Source organism: Hemicordylus capensis, chromosome 15, assembly GCF_027244095.1.
Source record: "Hemicordylus capensis ecotype Gifberg chromosome 15, rHemCap1.1.pri, whole genome shotgun sequence".
NCBI lineage: Eukaryota > Metazoa > Chordata > Lepidosauria > Squamata > Cordylidae > Hemicordylus > Hemicordylus capensis.
The window spans coordinates 6,662,325-6,678,811 of NC_069671.1; the positions used below are offsets into that span (position 1 = coordinate 6,662,325).

Below are 16,487 nucleotides of genomic sequence, written 5' to 3' on the forward strand. Positions count from 1 at the left end.
TGTAGGAAACAACCATTATTGCATTGCATTACAGTGAAGATATTGAGGTGAGTCTCACGATCAGAGAAACTCGCCGGAAGGGGGTTTGCAGGGAGAGCGGGCTTAGCCTGCTCTCCGCGCAGACGATCACTATGGCAGCCCTGGGCGGCCGGATCAGCCGCCCACACGACTGCCGGCTCCATCACGGATCCGGCGGCGGCTGCAGGGATCGGGGCATGCTGGGGCGGCAAGCTGGAGAGACCCCCGAGCCGGGGGTCTCCTCATGTGTTGCCGCAGCACGGAGCTGTGCCACAGCAATACGCGATTAAAAAGCACTGGGTTAGCAGAGCGCTCGCTCCGCTAACCCTGTTTAAGGGGAGGGGTATTTAAGCGGGTTGCCCGCAGTGGTTCCCATGATCCGTGGAAAGCAGGCTAAGCTCCCTTAGCCTGCTTTCCACTGATCGTGAGAATACCCTCATTAACATGTTCATGCAAAACTGAGCTAAGGAAGCCCAGCCCGGTTTTGCATGTACATGTGTACCTCCGGGATCAGGCCCAATTCCCGTGGCGCAGCAGCAGCAAACCCGCCTACGGAGCTACCCTCCAAAATGAGGTTAGGAAAGCGAGCGCTCTCCTAACCCCATTTTACCGATTGTCTGCCAGCCTCAGGTGGGGCTCCCAGACAGTTTCATGGCGGGGAGGGGGGATCCCCATAATGCACCACATACTTATGTGGTGCATGATGGGAGTTCTGGGGGGGCGGGGCAATGCGGGGCGATGCGTCCGGTACCCCAGCCCTCGGAGCTGCCAGCAGCAGCCGGTAATTGTCAGCCGGCAGATTGCCCGCCCAAAGGACAGGACCGGATTGTCTGTGGGGAGGCAAGCTTTTTCAGGCTTGCTCTCCACTAGCCCTCTTGCCCTTCCTCACTGCTTATGAGAAAAGGGCGCAGTTTCTGGGAAATGTAGCGCTTTACTTTAAATGATGTTACAGCTGTGTGCTTTCCTGTTTCTGTTAGCAGATGCCCATTTAAAATTGGCATTTTTGGTGGCTGGTCACCCTCTTTGCGCTGGAGAAGACTAACTTCTTTTTCCAGGGGCTTACCACCACCAGCACCAAACATTTGCAGATGGCAAGCCTGGTCATGCTAACATGTAAACACTGGAACATACAGTTAGGACATGAGGCCGCTGGGGTCACGTCAGTACCATCTTTGGGGATGCATGCTCATTGTGATTTGTGACAAGCTCTACGCCCCTAGAGAAGGAAGAGCAGTGATAACATTGCAATACTTTCAGCTTACGGTGGGACTGTTCTGACATGCAAGCCTGGTCTTGGCTGCACATGTGAAGCAGCTGTCACCCTTTTAAAAAATGTTAAGGCACCATATATACAGTTATACAATTAAATGTACAATTGTCTTCTTAACAAACAAGAAAAATCAAGTTTTTAAATGTTGGAAAACTAGTCCACGGAATGAGTGGATTAGTGACATCATTGATTTTCAGCCAATCAGTGTAATGGACAGCCAGCTTGTGTTGAAAACACACAGAACTGTTTTCTTCTGAGTTTATTCTGCATATCTGAATGAAACAGGGTGAGTGTTCTTTACATATATATGCACTGAAAGTGGCATTTGGGAAAGTGTATTGGAAACTGTTCATAAGTTCTTTGCAGAATCAGGACATAAACATCCTCTTGGATGTTTGTGTTGATCTTTGGTTACCACAGCTTTCTGTCTACTAACTCCTAATCCCATTGTCTTTCTTCCCACACAGGGAGGACATCCAACTGAAGACACCTCACAGTAAAATTAATGGACAGCCCAAAGGAATTTCCAGAGTGGAGTGTCGACTAGGTTCAACGTCTAGTTCCCAAGGCACCCCCGTCAGCCCCGCTAGACACTCAAATGTTAAGAAGGTTTCCGGAGTGGGTGGAACAACCTATGAAATTTCAGTATAAATAGAAGTTCGTAAGATAGAGCCATCCTCAAACCCAGCCGTGAAACTAGGTGCACTGTGAAGACTCAGACAATAATACCAACAAGAAGAAAAATAGGAGCAGCAGCTGATGGAGTCATTTCTCTTTTATTTCACGGGGTTGTTTTTAAAAAACAAAAATGAACTATTCTCTCTCTTTTCTTTTGGCCAAAAACCAGCTGCAGCCTTATTCTTGAAGGAATAAACTTTGTACAGTTCATTGGAACCTCTCTGGAACAGACAGTTGGGAACAGACCTAACCATCTACCGATGTATGGCGCCACAATTTCTAAGTTACTCTTGCTTTTGCAGAAGAGAATGGAAAAGCCATTGTGCGTTTGTCTGTCCAGCAAATCCTGTCATGTAGATGTTGTGCTGTGGTCTAAAAGCAGTTCATTTGGGTTCAGTGTTTCCCCCTGTCCCTTCAGGTTTGATGGCAAGTAATATGAAGGAGCAACAGGGCTCAACAGCTATCCATGATAAATACTGGATTCCTTGGAAGAGTAGGGTATGTAGCAGTCTATTACTCCCTTTCAGCAGTTTTCTGTGGGTGCAGATGTTCCTTCATCCGCAGTGGCTTATTATTCGTTTTGAGGGAGGAAGCAGAACCATCATTTCATGCATCTGTATCTGCTTCCTCCACTGGAATGAATGGGAAAGCCCACACGCACAAGAAATTCACTTCCATACATGAGCACGCATAGGTCTCTGCATTGGTGCATGTGTGAGAGAATGCCAACAATTGCATTCCTCTTCAGTTGAAGAGGGCCAGGAACCCAAGTGCCCTTCCGCCATCTTGCAACCTTTTAGAGACTGCTCTAGGCACAAAGGAGGGAAAGGCGCAGTTCTTGGTTGTCCCATTACCACTCTTGACCATGTATGAAATTCTGGGCACACGATGAATTTTTTTATTCATGTACTAGGACATTTACATGAGTATGGAACTTCCACTGGATTCATTGGGTGGGTTTTTCCTTAGCCGGACTTACTCAAAAGAAGAAGAAGAAAATTAAATATTCCGATGGTTAACCTATTATTATATACAGCTGTCCTCCCTCCTCCTCTTTTGTGCTCTGGGAGATAGGCTGTAATACAGTGTTTTGTCTTGCACTGATTCAGTGTGTATAATCTCAGCGCAAGGTTGTTATGATCTGGTTAAATTTGCTGTGTGTGTGTATGTGTGTGTTGATTGATTGATTGATTGATTGTGTGTGTTTGTCAGCCAAGCACATGTCTGTAGATGATAAATTTGCTGCCTGCTTGATGACCAGTGAGTTTTCTACGAGCCCTAAATATTTTGAGACAGTTAGGTGTGTTCCGATGCTTGCTTTCACTTTAACGGAAATTCATGCGGACTAGAACCGAAATGAATTTGGAGACAAAAATCCTCAAGCAAGTTGTTTGCAAAAATGCACCGTGGTTCTTTTCAGCAACATCCATCTCAGACACCGTTGGATTTGGGGATTTATTTATTTATTTTATTTTTTTATTTTTTTAAGAGAAATGATGTGGGAAAGTGTTGCATTTAGGAACTAGATACTTTCCATTATTGCCTTAAAATTCATCAGCAAAGGTTATGAGTTTAAAAATTCAGAAGTATTGCACCAAGTTGAATTTTTTCAAAAGAGAAGTTTTAAAAGGATCAGGAGGCTAAAAGCTGTATTTCTACAAAATGTTGTTTTCGCTCTCCTTGAAGGCCAATCTAGATGTGAAGTGGGGGCAGAGCTACACTTGCAAGCTGGGCAGTTGTCCAGGGCACCTACCTCAAGGGGACACTGCGCTGAGCTTGCGCAAGCTACACAACATGTGAGGATGGGGCTGTAGCTAGAGTTGCCATGCCCCCCAAAATTCCGGGTTCTGCCCAGATTTTAAGCATCTCACCCAGATTGTTTAACCCACCCAGATTCGCCTGGATTTTAGCTTTCATTTTTTTTAAAAAAATGCTAAGCTCTCGCCCTTGTAGAATGTGGAGCTATGGAGCAAAACATGCCGTCACTATTTGACTCAGAAATGATTTTCAAGCTAATGTACATAATATGCAAATTAGGCACCCAGATTCGGAAAGCCGGAATATGGCAGCCCTCGCTGTAGCTCAGTGGTAGAGCATCCACTCTGCACGCAGAAGGACCCAGGTTCACTCCCTGGCAGGATCTCCAGGTTGGAGGGGGAAAGACCTCTGACTAGCAGCAGTGCTCTGGGGTTTCGGGCCGTGTAGACAGTACTGAGCTGGATGGACCCAATGATCTGACTCAGTGAGGAGATTCTCATGATCAGGCAAAAGCGGGCTAAGGGAGCCAAGCCCGCTTTTGCCTGATCGTCTGCTCCCGCGGGAGCTGTGCGGCTCCCGGCAGCAAACCCTCCTAATTCCCCTTCCCCTTAGACGAGGTTAGCGGAGTGAGCACTCCGCTAACCCCGTCTTTTTTATCGTGTATTGCTGCGGCGTGGCTCCATGCCATGGCAATACAAAAGGAGGCCCCCGCCGCCGGGAGGCTGAAACAAGCCTCCTAGCCCTGGGGGTCTCTCCAGGATGCCCCGCACACTCGCGCAGGGTATCCTGGAACTTCCGGGGGACATCCTGGATATCTGATCCTGAACTTCCTGGATATCTGATCCAGCTGCCCAGGGCTGTCTTGAGGATCACCTGTGGGAGAGCAGCCCGCAAACCCTTTGAAGGCAGCTTCCTATGCTCCTAACAGCGATAAACCAACCCTGGGGAGCAGGCATTGAAGTCACTCCTCACCCAGGGTGCTCTTTATCCTCGGGCCAGCCCTGCAAGTGTGTGAGGTGTGTGTAGCATATTCTATGGTTTAGAATGAATAAATAAATAAATAACTTGGTGAGGGGAGGATTGGAAGGATCAGAGCACTGGGAAAGGAGAGCTAACCCTCCCCCCACCCCGTGCCTTTTGACACATGACTGTTGCCCTCTGAACCTGCCCTGTGTGGGTGAAAAGTGGCTGGCTGACATACTTTCTCCCCACCGGGCAAATAGCCAGCTTGGGGAAGAGGACATTTTAATATCATGGAAGAAAAATCAGTTTCCTTTCAATGACAATCCCAAGCAGAGCTGTTTTGTATATTGGTGTGTGTGTATTTCAAAGGAGATGTGATGTGACATGGGAAACTTATGATTAGGATCCCCCACATTTTGTCACAGGAGGCCGGTTGGAGCTCCTGATTTTAAACAGCTCTAATTTCAGGGACTGAAGGTTTTATTCCAGCACTCCCAATCCCTCTGGGTCCAGATGTAATGAGCATTTCAGCAGACACTGGTTCCCTGCCGATCCACATAGATGACAGCAGCCTGTCTGGTTTTTGCTGTCAGCATGGCTGGTGTCCTTTACACATTGTACGAGTGTCCTGGTAAGAAAAGATATTGGTGCTTCTCCCAGACACTGTCTGTTCTTCTGACTGACCACAGTAGCGCTGATTCCAGAGTGCGGGAAATTTCTGTGTGGACAAGGTCTTGAATCCTTATCTTGTCCCTCTTCAATTTTATTTAAAAGTCCTATTTTGCTTGGGCTCCCAGTCTTCCCAAATGAAAAGATCTACTAGAGAAAAGATATCACAGTAGTGGAGCTTCCATTGGGCATGCAAAAGACCCAAGGTTCAAACCCTGGCATCTCCAGGTAGGGCTGGGAGAGACTCCTGCCTGAAACCTAGGAGAAGCTGCTGCCAGTCAGTGTAGAAAATACTGAGCTAAATGAGCCAAAGGCCTGACTCGGTATAAGGCAGCTTCTTGTGTTCCCAAGCTCCAGACAACCCCACAAACGCTTTCATGGGAATAGTGTGAGACTTCTTATAGTTTGATGGCACACAGCTCTCAAAACACATTGTGACTTGATTTCTCCCCCACCCTGCCCCCAGTAATCTGTGTGTCCTTCAGCAACTGGCCCTGTTGTTTTTCCTGGGCTGAGGAGTCTAATGGTGTGGTCGTTCTTCACATTACAGTGTCAAGACCCAGAAGCACTCGTGTGCATTGCTCCTGTGTTCTCAGATAAGTGCCAATGTATTGTCTGAATGATTAACTCTAGGCCAAGATTTCAGGAGCATGTACAGACAATTCACACTATGTCCAGTCCCAAAACACTGTCTGAGGGGCAGGAGAGCTTTCCCCTTCTTCTCAGAGCCCATTAGCATATAACACCCATAATCCTCCCATTGGAAAAAAGGGTGGAAGGGTCACAGAAATCCGGGAGAGCATGGGTGCAGATATATATGCCTGCATCACATGTTTATTATTTATGTATTTATATGGTCCTGCTTGTTATGCAGTATGTCCACCTGCAAGAATATTAAAAACACAGAATTGAAAATGCAGAAAAAAGCAGCTGCATGGCCATTGCCGCTGAGGATGGTGGGAAGTATAGTCCTACAGCAGCTGGAGAACCTCAAGTTGGCCATTCCTGCTATATATCAAGGGCTGCAGAAATCTACTAGTCTACTAGTCTGTGATGAGTGAAAAATGATACCTGACAAGTAGAAAAAGTCCTGATGAGCAATGTACCAACATAGCTTGATGAGTAAAATATTTTGTCTGGCTGATAAACTGAGCCAACATTTCTTCACCCCTGATGATATTGATAATATATGTGCAATTCCTTAAGAAACAAGGGGCTTTGCATACCTCAAATTAACAATCACAAATCCCTGTCCCAGTAACACAGTCTAAATTATATCGTGTTCATAGCATAGAGGTACCCTTTAATGAGGCGGGGAAGAAAGATGAGAGGAGCTTTCTAAATCCCTGCTCAAACCCATTAACATACAGACACCATATGTATTGATTTGTATATTTAAAAAATAATGATCCAAAGCATCTAATTGCCCAGTTGAGTTAGCCATAGTGCAAGGGATAAGGAGGACATGTGCTGAATGCATCTGGGAGGCATATTATTAGGTATAGATGTAAGACGGATACATGCACACACAAATTGCAGACGGCAGCTTGTTACATCTAGAGGCAAGACTCCTCTGGGATATGGAGATACATTTCATATTAATAGGCTTATGATAGTCCTGATCTTTCTTCTTTGAGGTTTGCATTTAAAATAGCCTGAATGGCCTGAAGATGGCAGTAAATTATTCAAATCTTCCGGGAAGTCGGCGTCGACAGATTACCATAACCCGAACATGGCGGAGGCACCCAGTTGAGTCCTATTTCTGTCTGAAGTCCTGATTTGAAATATATTTACTTGTGAGTAAGACCCACAGATATCAGCAGGATTTGTATCTTTGTATGGTGTGGATTGGGTTGCCAGGTTGACTGTAAAGTTGTGCCATTGAGTCGATTTCGACTCCTGGCCCTCACAGAGCCCTGTGGTTTTTTCCTTTGATAGAATACAGGAGGGGTTTCCCATTGCCTCCTCCCACGCAGTACCAGATGATGCCTTCCAGCATCTTCCTATATCGCTGCTGCCCGATACAGTACCAGCGGGGATTCGAACCAGCAACCTTTCTGCTTGTTAGTCAAGCATTTCCCCACCGCACCACTTAAGGTTGAATGCAGGAAAATGAATATAGGAAGCTGCCTTATACTGAGTCAGGCCATTGGTCTATCTAGCTCAGGATTGTCTGCCCTGACTGGCAGCGGCTTCTGTGCAGGCAAGAAGGGTGGGCCAGACAGGAGAAGCCACTGCCGTCTCATCTTCTGATCAGCAGTGGATTTAAAGGGGGGGGGAGTCTCCAGGTTGCAAAGTCGGTAACTTTATTTTTTGAATCAGAGTCATTGCATTCAGTCCCATGTGGGTGCCAGGGTAAGGGTCAGTGATCCCTCTAATATATTTTTTTCATCTCTGTGCGGAATGAGTTTTGTTCTGGGTGGCAGTATCATGGCAATGTGTGCACATGTGCATTCAGAATGGGGCCTTCCTAATTAAACCTGAGCGGGATCTAAAATGAACTGAGCAGACATCAGAAAACTTGTGAGCGTGTGCATGTGCGTATGCCTTAGCGGGCGGGAAAAGTGGTTAGGGTGTGTAACAGTGCTGTCACATCTGTGGAGCAAGAGCTGGCTTATTGCACCCTAATAAAACAGGGTGGTTATATCCCATAATAGTTTACAATTCATCTGTGCCAGTTTGACTCCCTCAGAATTAGATCCCATAGGGTTTGTCTTCACCAAGGTGATTGGAAAACCTAGGAAGGACTGCATCTCTCAATATCAATTAGCTCCCTTGAGCGCTGACAATAAAACCAGTTGAATTTAGGTGGAGACAAAACTGAGTGGAGGGGGTCGGTCACCTCTCTTTCCTTATTCTCCTCTTCCTGATATTGCCCCGCTGAACACGTAGATGCTGGAGTACAAGGCACCCAATGATGCAAAGCTCAGTTCAAAACACTCTGTTCACACATCTTCACGCCACCCTAAATAACTCGTACCAACTGGGAAAACAGACGTCTAGTCCAACTCAAGGAAATCATGGCTCTCACCCAGGTTCTCTCTCTAGCTTCTGACTGGATAAAATAAAGAACAAACTTAGTCTGCTTCCTGGATCCTGATGAGTAAATTAGGAGTAGGTGCTTATGGGATCACATCACAGCAGAATCATGCTGAGGGTGTCTCTGTATCACCTCTTTCTTCCCACATCCGCCATGAATTCTATTTTATGATCAGGATAGACACAACTGCATTAAAGAATCCGCAACAGGCAAATATGTTTAGTCATCCTCTATTTTGTTTCCTCTGTGCTTCAAACAACCTCCAACGTCTCCACCTTGCTTAAGAAACAGCTATCATTTTTTTATTGTGCCCCCAGGTTCCCCTCTGTCTCTCAAAGAACTCTGTCATTTCACTAACAAGATCACTGATTTCTTGTTGGATGAGCTGCAGTTTTATACCTTGAATTTGCTGTATGGGAAGAAAAGCTGAGATTTCTGTCATGACATGTGTTTTATATTTGCAACAAAATGAAAAGAGGGTTGTTTTGTTCCGTTTTGAACTTGAAGCCTTAACATTTTACGTCTTTGTCTGGATCACAGTGGCACGAGGACATGATTAAGAGTCACTCCATGTGCTAAATTCCGGCTTGAGTTTAATACCAGAATTTGCCCTGATATGCTAAAAATTTGGTGAGGAAGACAAAAAGAGGGGCTTTTGCAGTGTTAAGGGAGGGAGAATAGAGCATTCCTTAGGGATGTATATTTTCATGGGAATGGCTGATAAGGTTTCAGAGATGTCTTCAGAGGTATCAAAGAGATTTCCAAAGCCTTTATTGCTTTGTATATACAAATGGAAATCAACTACTCTTTCTTTTGTTAGATAACCTCAACTGTAAAAACTATGCAGATGTATGCTTTAATGTCGAAAATCTGATATGCAGCAAAGTTGGCTTTCTTGGAAAAGCGAAACCAGGGTCATGTAAATATTTGCCCAGGATTATTGTATGGTTGGGAGCCTCTCTAGGTGAGGACCACAGAAGGACGAATTTCATGGTGGCCATTGCACTGCTTGGTTGGTCTACTTTGGAGCCGAAAGACAGACAGACAAAACTGACTGAAAGATCAGAGGTAAATGTTGCTCTCAAGTGCACTGTTCGAGAACCTTGTGTTGAGATATCTTTAACAGTCTCTATTTCACCTGTTCTACTACCTTGACTTTTTGGAATGTATCTGTGCAGGCTTTGTGGAGCTCCTGTAATTATCTGTCTGTAATTCTCATTTCTGTGGCTCTCAATACATATGTATATATTTTTCAGATTTTCGAGTGACCGTGTGTGTTCATTTTGATCACAAAGTGCCAGATACAAAATTATCTTACATATCACCCACAACATAAGGCCCAGTCCAACCAGAGACAACTGATGGTGATTGGGTCTGGAAACCCAAGTTCGATGAAGAATAGTTAGAGGTGGGTATGTTTAGCTTGGAAACGGGGAGACTAAGGGTTGCTATGAGGGCCATTTTTAAATATCGGGACTGTCACGTAGAAGACGTTCTCTGTTGCTCCTGAGAACAGGACTAGAACCAATGGGTTGAAATACAGAGAAGCAGATTCAGGCTAGATGAAGGGAGGAATTTCCTAACTCTGGGCTGTTCAGTAGTGGAATAGTCTGCTTCGTGCAGTGGAGGCCTCTCCTTTGCTGGAGGTTTTCAAACAAAGACTGGTTGGTCATCTGGCAGGATGCTGCAGAAGATACCTGCACACTGAGCAGGGACTAGAAATCCTTTGGAAATCTAAAATCCTTTGGAAATTTAAAATCCCATGATTATGAAATACGTAGCCATGTTGAAATTAATTTTGTCTTCAGGCAAATGATGGGAAACTATAATGGCCTGGTTCACACAATCCTTCCAGTCTAGGTTTAATGTGGCTACTGATCTCCACATGATGGGAGCCCATGCCATTGCCAATGTGGTTTATGCAAGACAAAACTGAGATTCTTGCCTTGGCGTGGGTTCACACAATCACATGAATGTTGGCACACATTAAGAACATAAGAACAGCCCTGCTGGATCAGGCCCAAGAAGGCCCATCTAGACCAGCATCCTGTTTCACACAGTGGCCCACCAGCTGGAAGCCTACAGGCAGGAGTTGCCTGTAACATTAAACCTAGATTGGAATGGTTGTGTGAACCAGGCTAACAGGTACTAAAGCCAGTGGGCAGCATCCAGCCTAAGTTAGTCATGAATTGTAATGTCTCAGTGACTTCAAAGGTGCTTAGTCATGACTAACACGTGCATTTTATTATTTATTTATCATCGTTGTCCAGTGCCTTTATGCCTGTACATCCAAAAGTGCATGTGTGAAGATCTAAAATTCTCTCTTTCCCCACCTTGGAAGACTTTTGTGTAGCATACAATATGATCTAGTTACACTGAATGCCAATCAATGTCAATTTTTAAACAAATATTTGGACAGGACCATTCATAAATTGCGATTTGTGTAAATGTATGCACATGCCTGACGGATCTATTTTTAACTATTGCTCAAATGTTACAGTGTCTGGCGCTTTGAAACAGACTTGCTTGCCATTCATGTTGAAATATATGCATTTGTACAATTTATTGTTGCTAAATCCTTTACAATTGGAAGGAAACCAGATATAAAAGGTTCGAATGAGTTTTGTGTCTGGAAATTATCCCTCGGCAGCATCTCCCCCCTCCGACCCCCACATCTGTTTCAATATTTCAAAACAGTCCAGACAATCTGAATGGCTCTTCTGAGAGAAGGATTTCCCTCCCACAAGCGTTCGGGATATCTGATTACATATAAAAACTGGCATTGCTTAAGAAGGCCGGGGATTAGATTGCCTTGCACTGGAGTGATAAAAAATGAGCCCGTTCTTTATCCTATGATTCAAGGCTTTTATGTGTGGGCTGAGATTTTCTGAAACCTCCTAAATTGATTAGAATGCTTTTAATTTCCATGAATTTGCAATATAATTCAGGCAGACCCATTTCCTTGGGCAGCATTAAAATTCTCCCTATTATCTCTTCGGCACGACCCCTGTCTGCCAAACTGCACATTCCGTGAACTTGCGTGGTAGGAATTTTGCTAGGTGTTTTGTGTTTTGCTTTTTGAGAAGCATGGTTTTTGTTTTTGTTGTTTAAGAAACCAGCGAGGAGTGGGTGATCTGGTCAGGAGGACCACAACATTGGTGGGGTTTATCTGTTTGTCTCATGCCAAATTCCCAACTTGATTAACCCTCTTTCCAAAACCTGCTATTTGCCCCATTCGGGAAGACTTTTGAGTTCCTGTAAGTTTTCCTTTACAGAGGGAAAGCTGCAGTGATTCCGGTTGAGGAATTGGCAGGGGAACAAAGGGTTAAATCCTCCTCTCCCTTGTGTTGTGGCCCTGATCCAGATTCCCCTCCCTGCAGCTGCTTTTTTTGAGGATTTCTTTTTGTTGGAATTCCACTCACAGAATTTTTTTTACAGAATTCCAGTTGCAGGTCCTCAGCACATGTAGCTCAGCCCTTAAGCTCCATACCTTACTGTCCGTGTGTAACTATAAAACAAAACACATATTCTTCCCTCTGTTTATCCTTGTCTCCATCTTAATTAAAGCTGGCCTCCCCCATTTCATTATCCTAATCCATATCCTTCCCCCCACCACACATCCCGCTGCTATTTATGAAAGCAATGTTAAGAGCATCGTTCCAAATGACGCATTCAACATAACTTGAAGTATGGACCAACATTCTGTTAGCTGCATCTTCTACAATTTCCCCCTTCCATGGTGGTGTGTGTGTGTGTGTGTGTGTGTGTGACTGCTCCCTTGACCCCCACCTGCATGACTGCCATTTTAACCCAGGTGCCCATAGGAGCTTTCCTCATGCCCTAGAACAGGCCTGCTTAACTTTGCCCCCCCCCCAGCTGTTTTTTTGGACTACAACTCCCATAATCCCCAAGTACAATGGCCAATAGCAGAGCTTATGGGGGTTGTAGGCCAGCATCTGCAGGAGGGCCGAAGTTGAGCAGGCCTGCCCTAGAAGCAGCAAGTGGCCAATCATGTTCCTAAGAGGGCTTTCATAATGCGTTTTCAGTTTAGGCAGGCTTGTGGCTAATATGCCATGAGAGTGACGTCCTGATGTTATGAGAACCCTCTTCTTTTATCTTGCTGTTCCCAGGCGGTTAACTGCAGCCTCCTGCTACATGATGTTCCATCCCTGGGAACACAGACCTTCTCACAAGATGGCTTTTTTCATACGCTTGTTGAAGCCCTTTTATTTATTTAAAATATGTACATTCTGGCCATCCAGTACAATACTGCCTGGGATGGCTCACAACAGTAAAACAATAACAGTAATATAAAATGTAACACAATAAAATGCAATGTAGAATTTTTAAAACATTAAAACAAATCCAGTTACAATTTAAAAAACCATCAGGCTGTAGTAAGACACATTAAAACACCTCTCTAATCACGTACATTTTTTAAAAAAATTTTTAATAAAGATTTTTTTAAAATTAAGATTCCTGCACGCAGATTGCGAAAGCATTAAAAATGTGACTCCCCCTCACCTGCTATCCGAAGCGGATTGAAAAGGATTGTATCACTTTAAACTGTAATGGTGAATAATATCTTTTATTCCTCCCCTATGTAAAGAAATTCCCTGCTAACTGAGCAAAGAGGCACCTTTTAAAAAGTGGTGATTCCCTTTATTTAGCAGGGGGAGAGCAGCTGGCCCTATCCATCCCCAGCACAGCATCCCTCCAGTGGCTGCTGCTGGTATCTGTCTTATGTTTCCTTTTTGGATTGTGACAGGGATTTGGCAACAGGGAGGCTTATTCATTCATTCATTTAGATGCAAACCACTTTGGGAACTTTTTGTTGAAAAGAGGTATATAAATATTCGTCGTATTTGTATTTCTTGCCAGTTGAAAATGAACCCAGCAAGGAGCGGCTGGGCTACAACCTTCATGCCTGATGTGCTAGATGTTTATTTGTGGGGGTAGGTGGAGGGGGGGTCCTAAATGGCAGAATATGTATAAAAGGCACACTCACCCACTGTCTGGCGTGGTGCCATCACAGGATTTGAGTATCTCATGCTGCTTGATGTGTAGCCATATTTTATTTGTTTGTTTGTTTGCTTGTTTGCTTGCTTTCTATACCACCCTTCCAAAAATGGACCCCTGTCCATTTTATATCGCATACCGAGCAGACTTAACAGGGAAACATTGTTTGCTAAGAGGGTCTAACTTCAGAACGTACGTCCCCTTTTAGAAATACCACTGAGTTCAGAATTGTAGCTTCTCCAGATAAATTTGCTAAGAGAAAAATTGTAAGAGAGTGCCTTCTTTGCCATGAACCCTGCCACCTGTTACGATCTTCTGGAGACGAAGATGACGTTGACAAATATTTATAGACCGCTTTTCAGCAGAAGTCCCCAAAGCGGTTTACATAGATATAAACAATCAAGACAAACAAACAAATAAGATGGCTCCTTGTCCCCAAAGGGCTCACTATCTAAAAAGAAACATAAGATAGACACCACCGGCAGCCACTGGAGGGATGCTGTGCTGGGGATAGATAGGGCCAGTTGCTCTCCCCTTGCTCAAGAAAGAGAATCACCGCTTTGAAAAGGTGCCTGGCCCATCTGGTGGTGACCCGGGACCAGCCTTTCTTTGTGGCTGCCCCAGGACTTTGGAATATACTCCCCACTGAAATAAGAGCATCTCCTCCTCTGATTGTTTTCAGAAAGACCCTCAAGACTCACCTGTTCTTGCAGGCTTTTAATTAGAATTCATTTTAATAATTTGTTTTAATAACCCTTTTATTTATTGATTTGATTTGATTTGATTTGATTTGATTTATATACCGCCCTTCCAAAATGGCTCAGGGCAGTTTACAATTAAAACAAACCACTAAAACAGTAAAGAGCTACAAAATTAAAAACAATATAACAACAATTAATAATTTAAAAACATTTTAAAACAACAATTAAACAATTACAGAGATTAAAAGCCCCGAAATCGGGTTAGAATATTAAAACCGATTAGAAAAACCCTGGAAAGCCAGGCCAGACAAATACATTTTAAGGGCTCTCTTGAAAGCTAATCGAGAATTCAAATTGCGGATTTCCACAGGGAGCGCATTTCCTGTTATGTGGTTGTTTTGATTGTGTTTCATGGATTTTAATCAGTGACTTTTTATACTGTGTTAAACTTTGTACACCACCTAGAGATGTACAAATCAGGTAGTATAAAACGATGATATAATATGGAGTTGAACCAGGGTGGCCAGCTCTGACCAAAGCTATTTCTGGAAGGTTCCGCCTGCCCCAATATTTTTCACAATAACAAGTTTTTAAAAATTGCTAGGATTGCTTTTAGTAGTCTGTTTGAAGGTGCCAGGCCAATCCTGATGGGAAAGCTACCCTATAGAGGGCACAGACAGGTAGCAGAATATAAAGTTTATATTTGGAAGAAACACAATCTTAACTACAGCAGCCCTCCCTACCCATGGTAAACCCAAGGACTGTCAACATCTCAAATACTCTAATTTTTTTTAGCATAAAGGGATCCAAATTAAATGAGAATTCTAATTTAATTGCTTAGGGGTTATGACCCTCAAATCAATCTGAAAAAGACACTCTGCATCTGTGACAGCAGAGGTTTACAGTCTTCAAAAAGTCTGTTTGAGCAAGATACCCCCACCCAAATTTACCCCCAAACTGTAAATCCATCCAAATATTTTGCATATTTTTAAAGGGCATTGCTACTATTCAGCCAGATTATGCACTTTGAGTCCTGTGGATTTAAGTGGGAGTTAGGAGAGCTACCTAATGGCATGGCATGGAAATGGCTTGACTACCAAGCCAGAAGTTGCTGGTTCGAATCCCCACTGGTATGTTTCTCAGGCTATGGGAAACACCTATATCTGGTAGCAGCGATACTGGAAGATGCTGAAAGGCATCCTCTCATATTGCGTGAGAGATGGCAATGGTCAACCCCTCCTGTATTCTACCAAAGACAACCACAGGGCTTTGTGGTCGCCACGAGTCGACACCGACTCGAGGGCACACTTTATTTTACTATGTGTGTTTATTTTACTTTGTAAACCGCAGGAATGAAAGCTCCAATCCTAAGCACAATTACTTAGCAGGGGCTGGTCACGGGCCCCCAGTAAATTGCTCAGAGCCCCGAATCTCATCAGCGCCTCCCTCCTCCAGGACCTCTTCCAGAAAGGAAGTGCAGCCATGGAGGCATCTGCACAGTGAGAGAGCATTCCTGGCCTCCCTAACTCTCTGCTGCTTCCACCTTCATAGGTGCTGTATTATTATATTACAGACTTTATATGGAACATGCATAATTATTCTTGCAGGGGTGTATGGTTCAGTTTAATTATCAGAAGGGGACCATGGGCCCGGATTTGCACTGTACACCTGTTTTAACTGTGGGTGCATCACACTCCCAATTTTTGAAACCCCGGACTTTGCAAACCAACATGCTTTTATATTCTGGACAGAAAATTTGAATGGAAGTTTCCCTTCCACATCCAATTTTTAGCCCAAGTTTAGTTTCACTGCGGAAGAAGAAATAAAAGGCTAATGATTCAAAAGCAAGATGCTTGTTCCTATATATGTGTGTGTGTGTGTGTGTGTGCAACACACATATCCAACCCCTAGAGGTCACTGTTGCTCTAAAAAAATACAAATATATCCAGGAAAGGGGGTTACACAATTGCAGCTAAATTAAGCTAGAACTGGGTATTAAGTATGACACAATTTATTCTGCTTTAGAAAATCACTCTTGTTTGTTACAGGCTCTAGGACAGCCTTTCCCCTTCTCATCACCCCACCCTGTGTTTCACACCCTTCATTAATAGTTCACACAAGAGACTGCCAGAGAGAGATGCTGCTTGTTTTTTCCTATTTTCTGTGGGCTAACTGTCACCCTGGCAACAGACGGAAAGAGGAAGCGAAAATCATCACAGACTCCTCAAGTTTTCAGTTCTCTGCTGCTCTTAATTACATAGGGTTGAGCTTATTGCCCCATAGACACAAACGCATCCTTCATTGTTTGTGGACATTTCAATTATTTTTATTTTTATTTATTTAAAAGAGGCATATTCCGCCTTTCAGGCTA

The 16,487-nt window shown here is 44.1% G+C and overlaps 1 protein-coding gene across 7 annotated transcripts in view; it reads left to right on the plus strand.

The window, feature by feature from the left end:
- The window catches only part of ZDHHC8 (zinc finger DHHC-type palmitoyltransferase 8), a 151,159-nt gene extending 141,506 nt beyond the window's left edge, over window positions 1-9,653 (plus strand). For all 7 annotated transcript variants that reach the window (XM_053279976.1, XM_053279978.1, XM_053279974.1 and 4 more), the window contains one exon: window positions 1,756-9,653. In XM_053279976.1, coding sequence (XP_053135951.1) covers window positions 1,756-1,939 — 184 coding nt within the window. In that variant the 3' untranslated portion in view covers window positions 1,940-9,653. The remainder of the gene's footprint in view (window positions 1-1,755) is intronic.
- The last annotated feature ends 6,834 nt before the right edge of the window (window positions 9,654-16,487 follow it).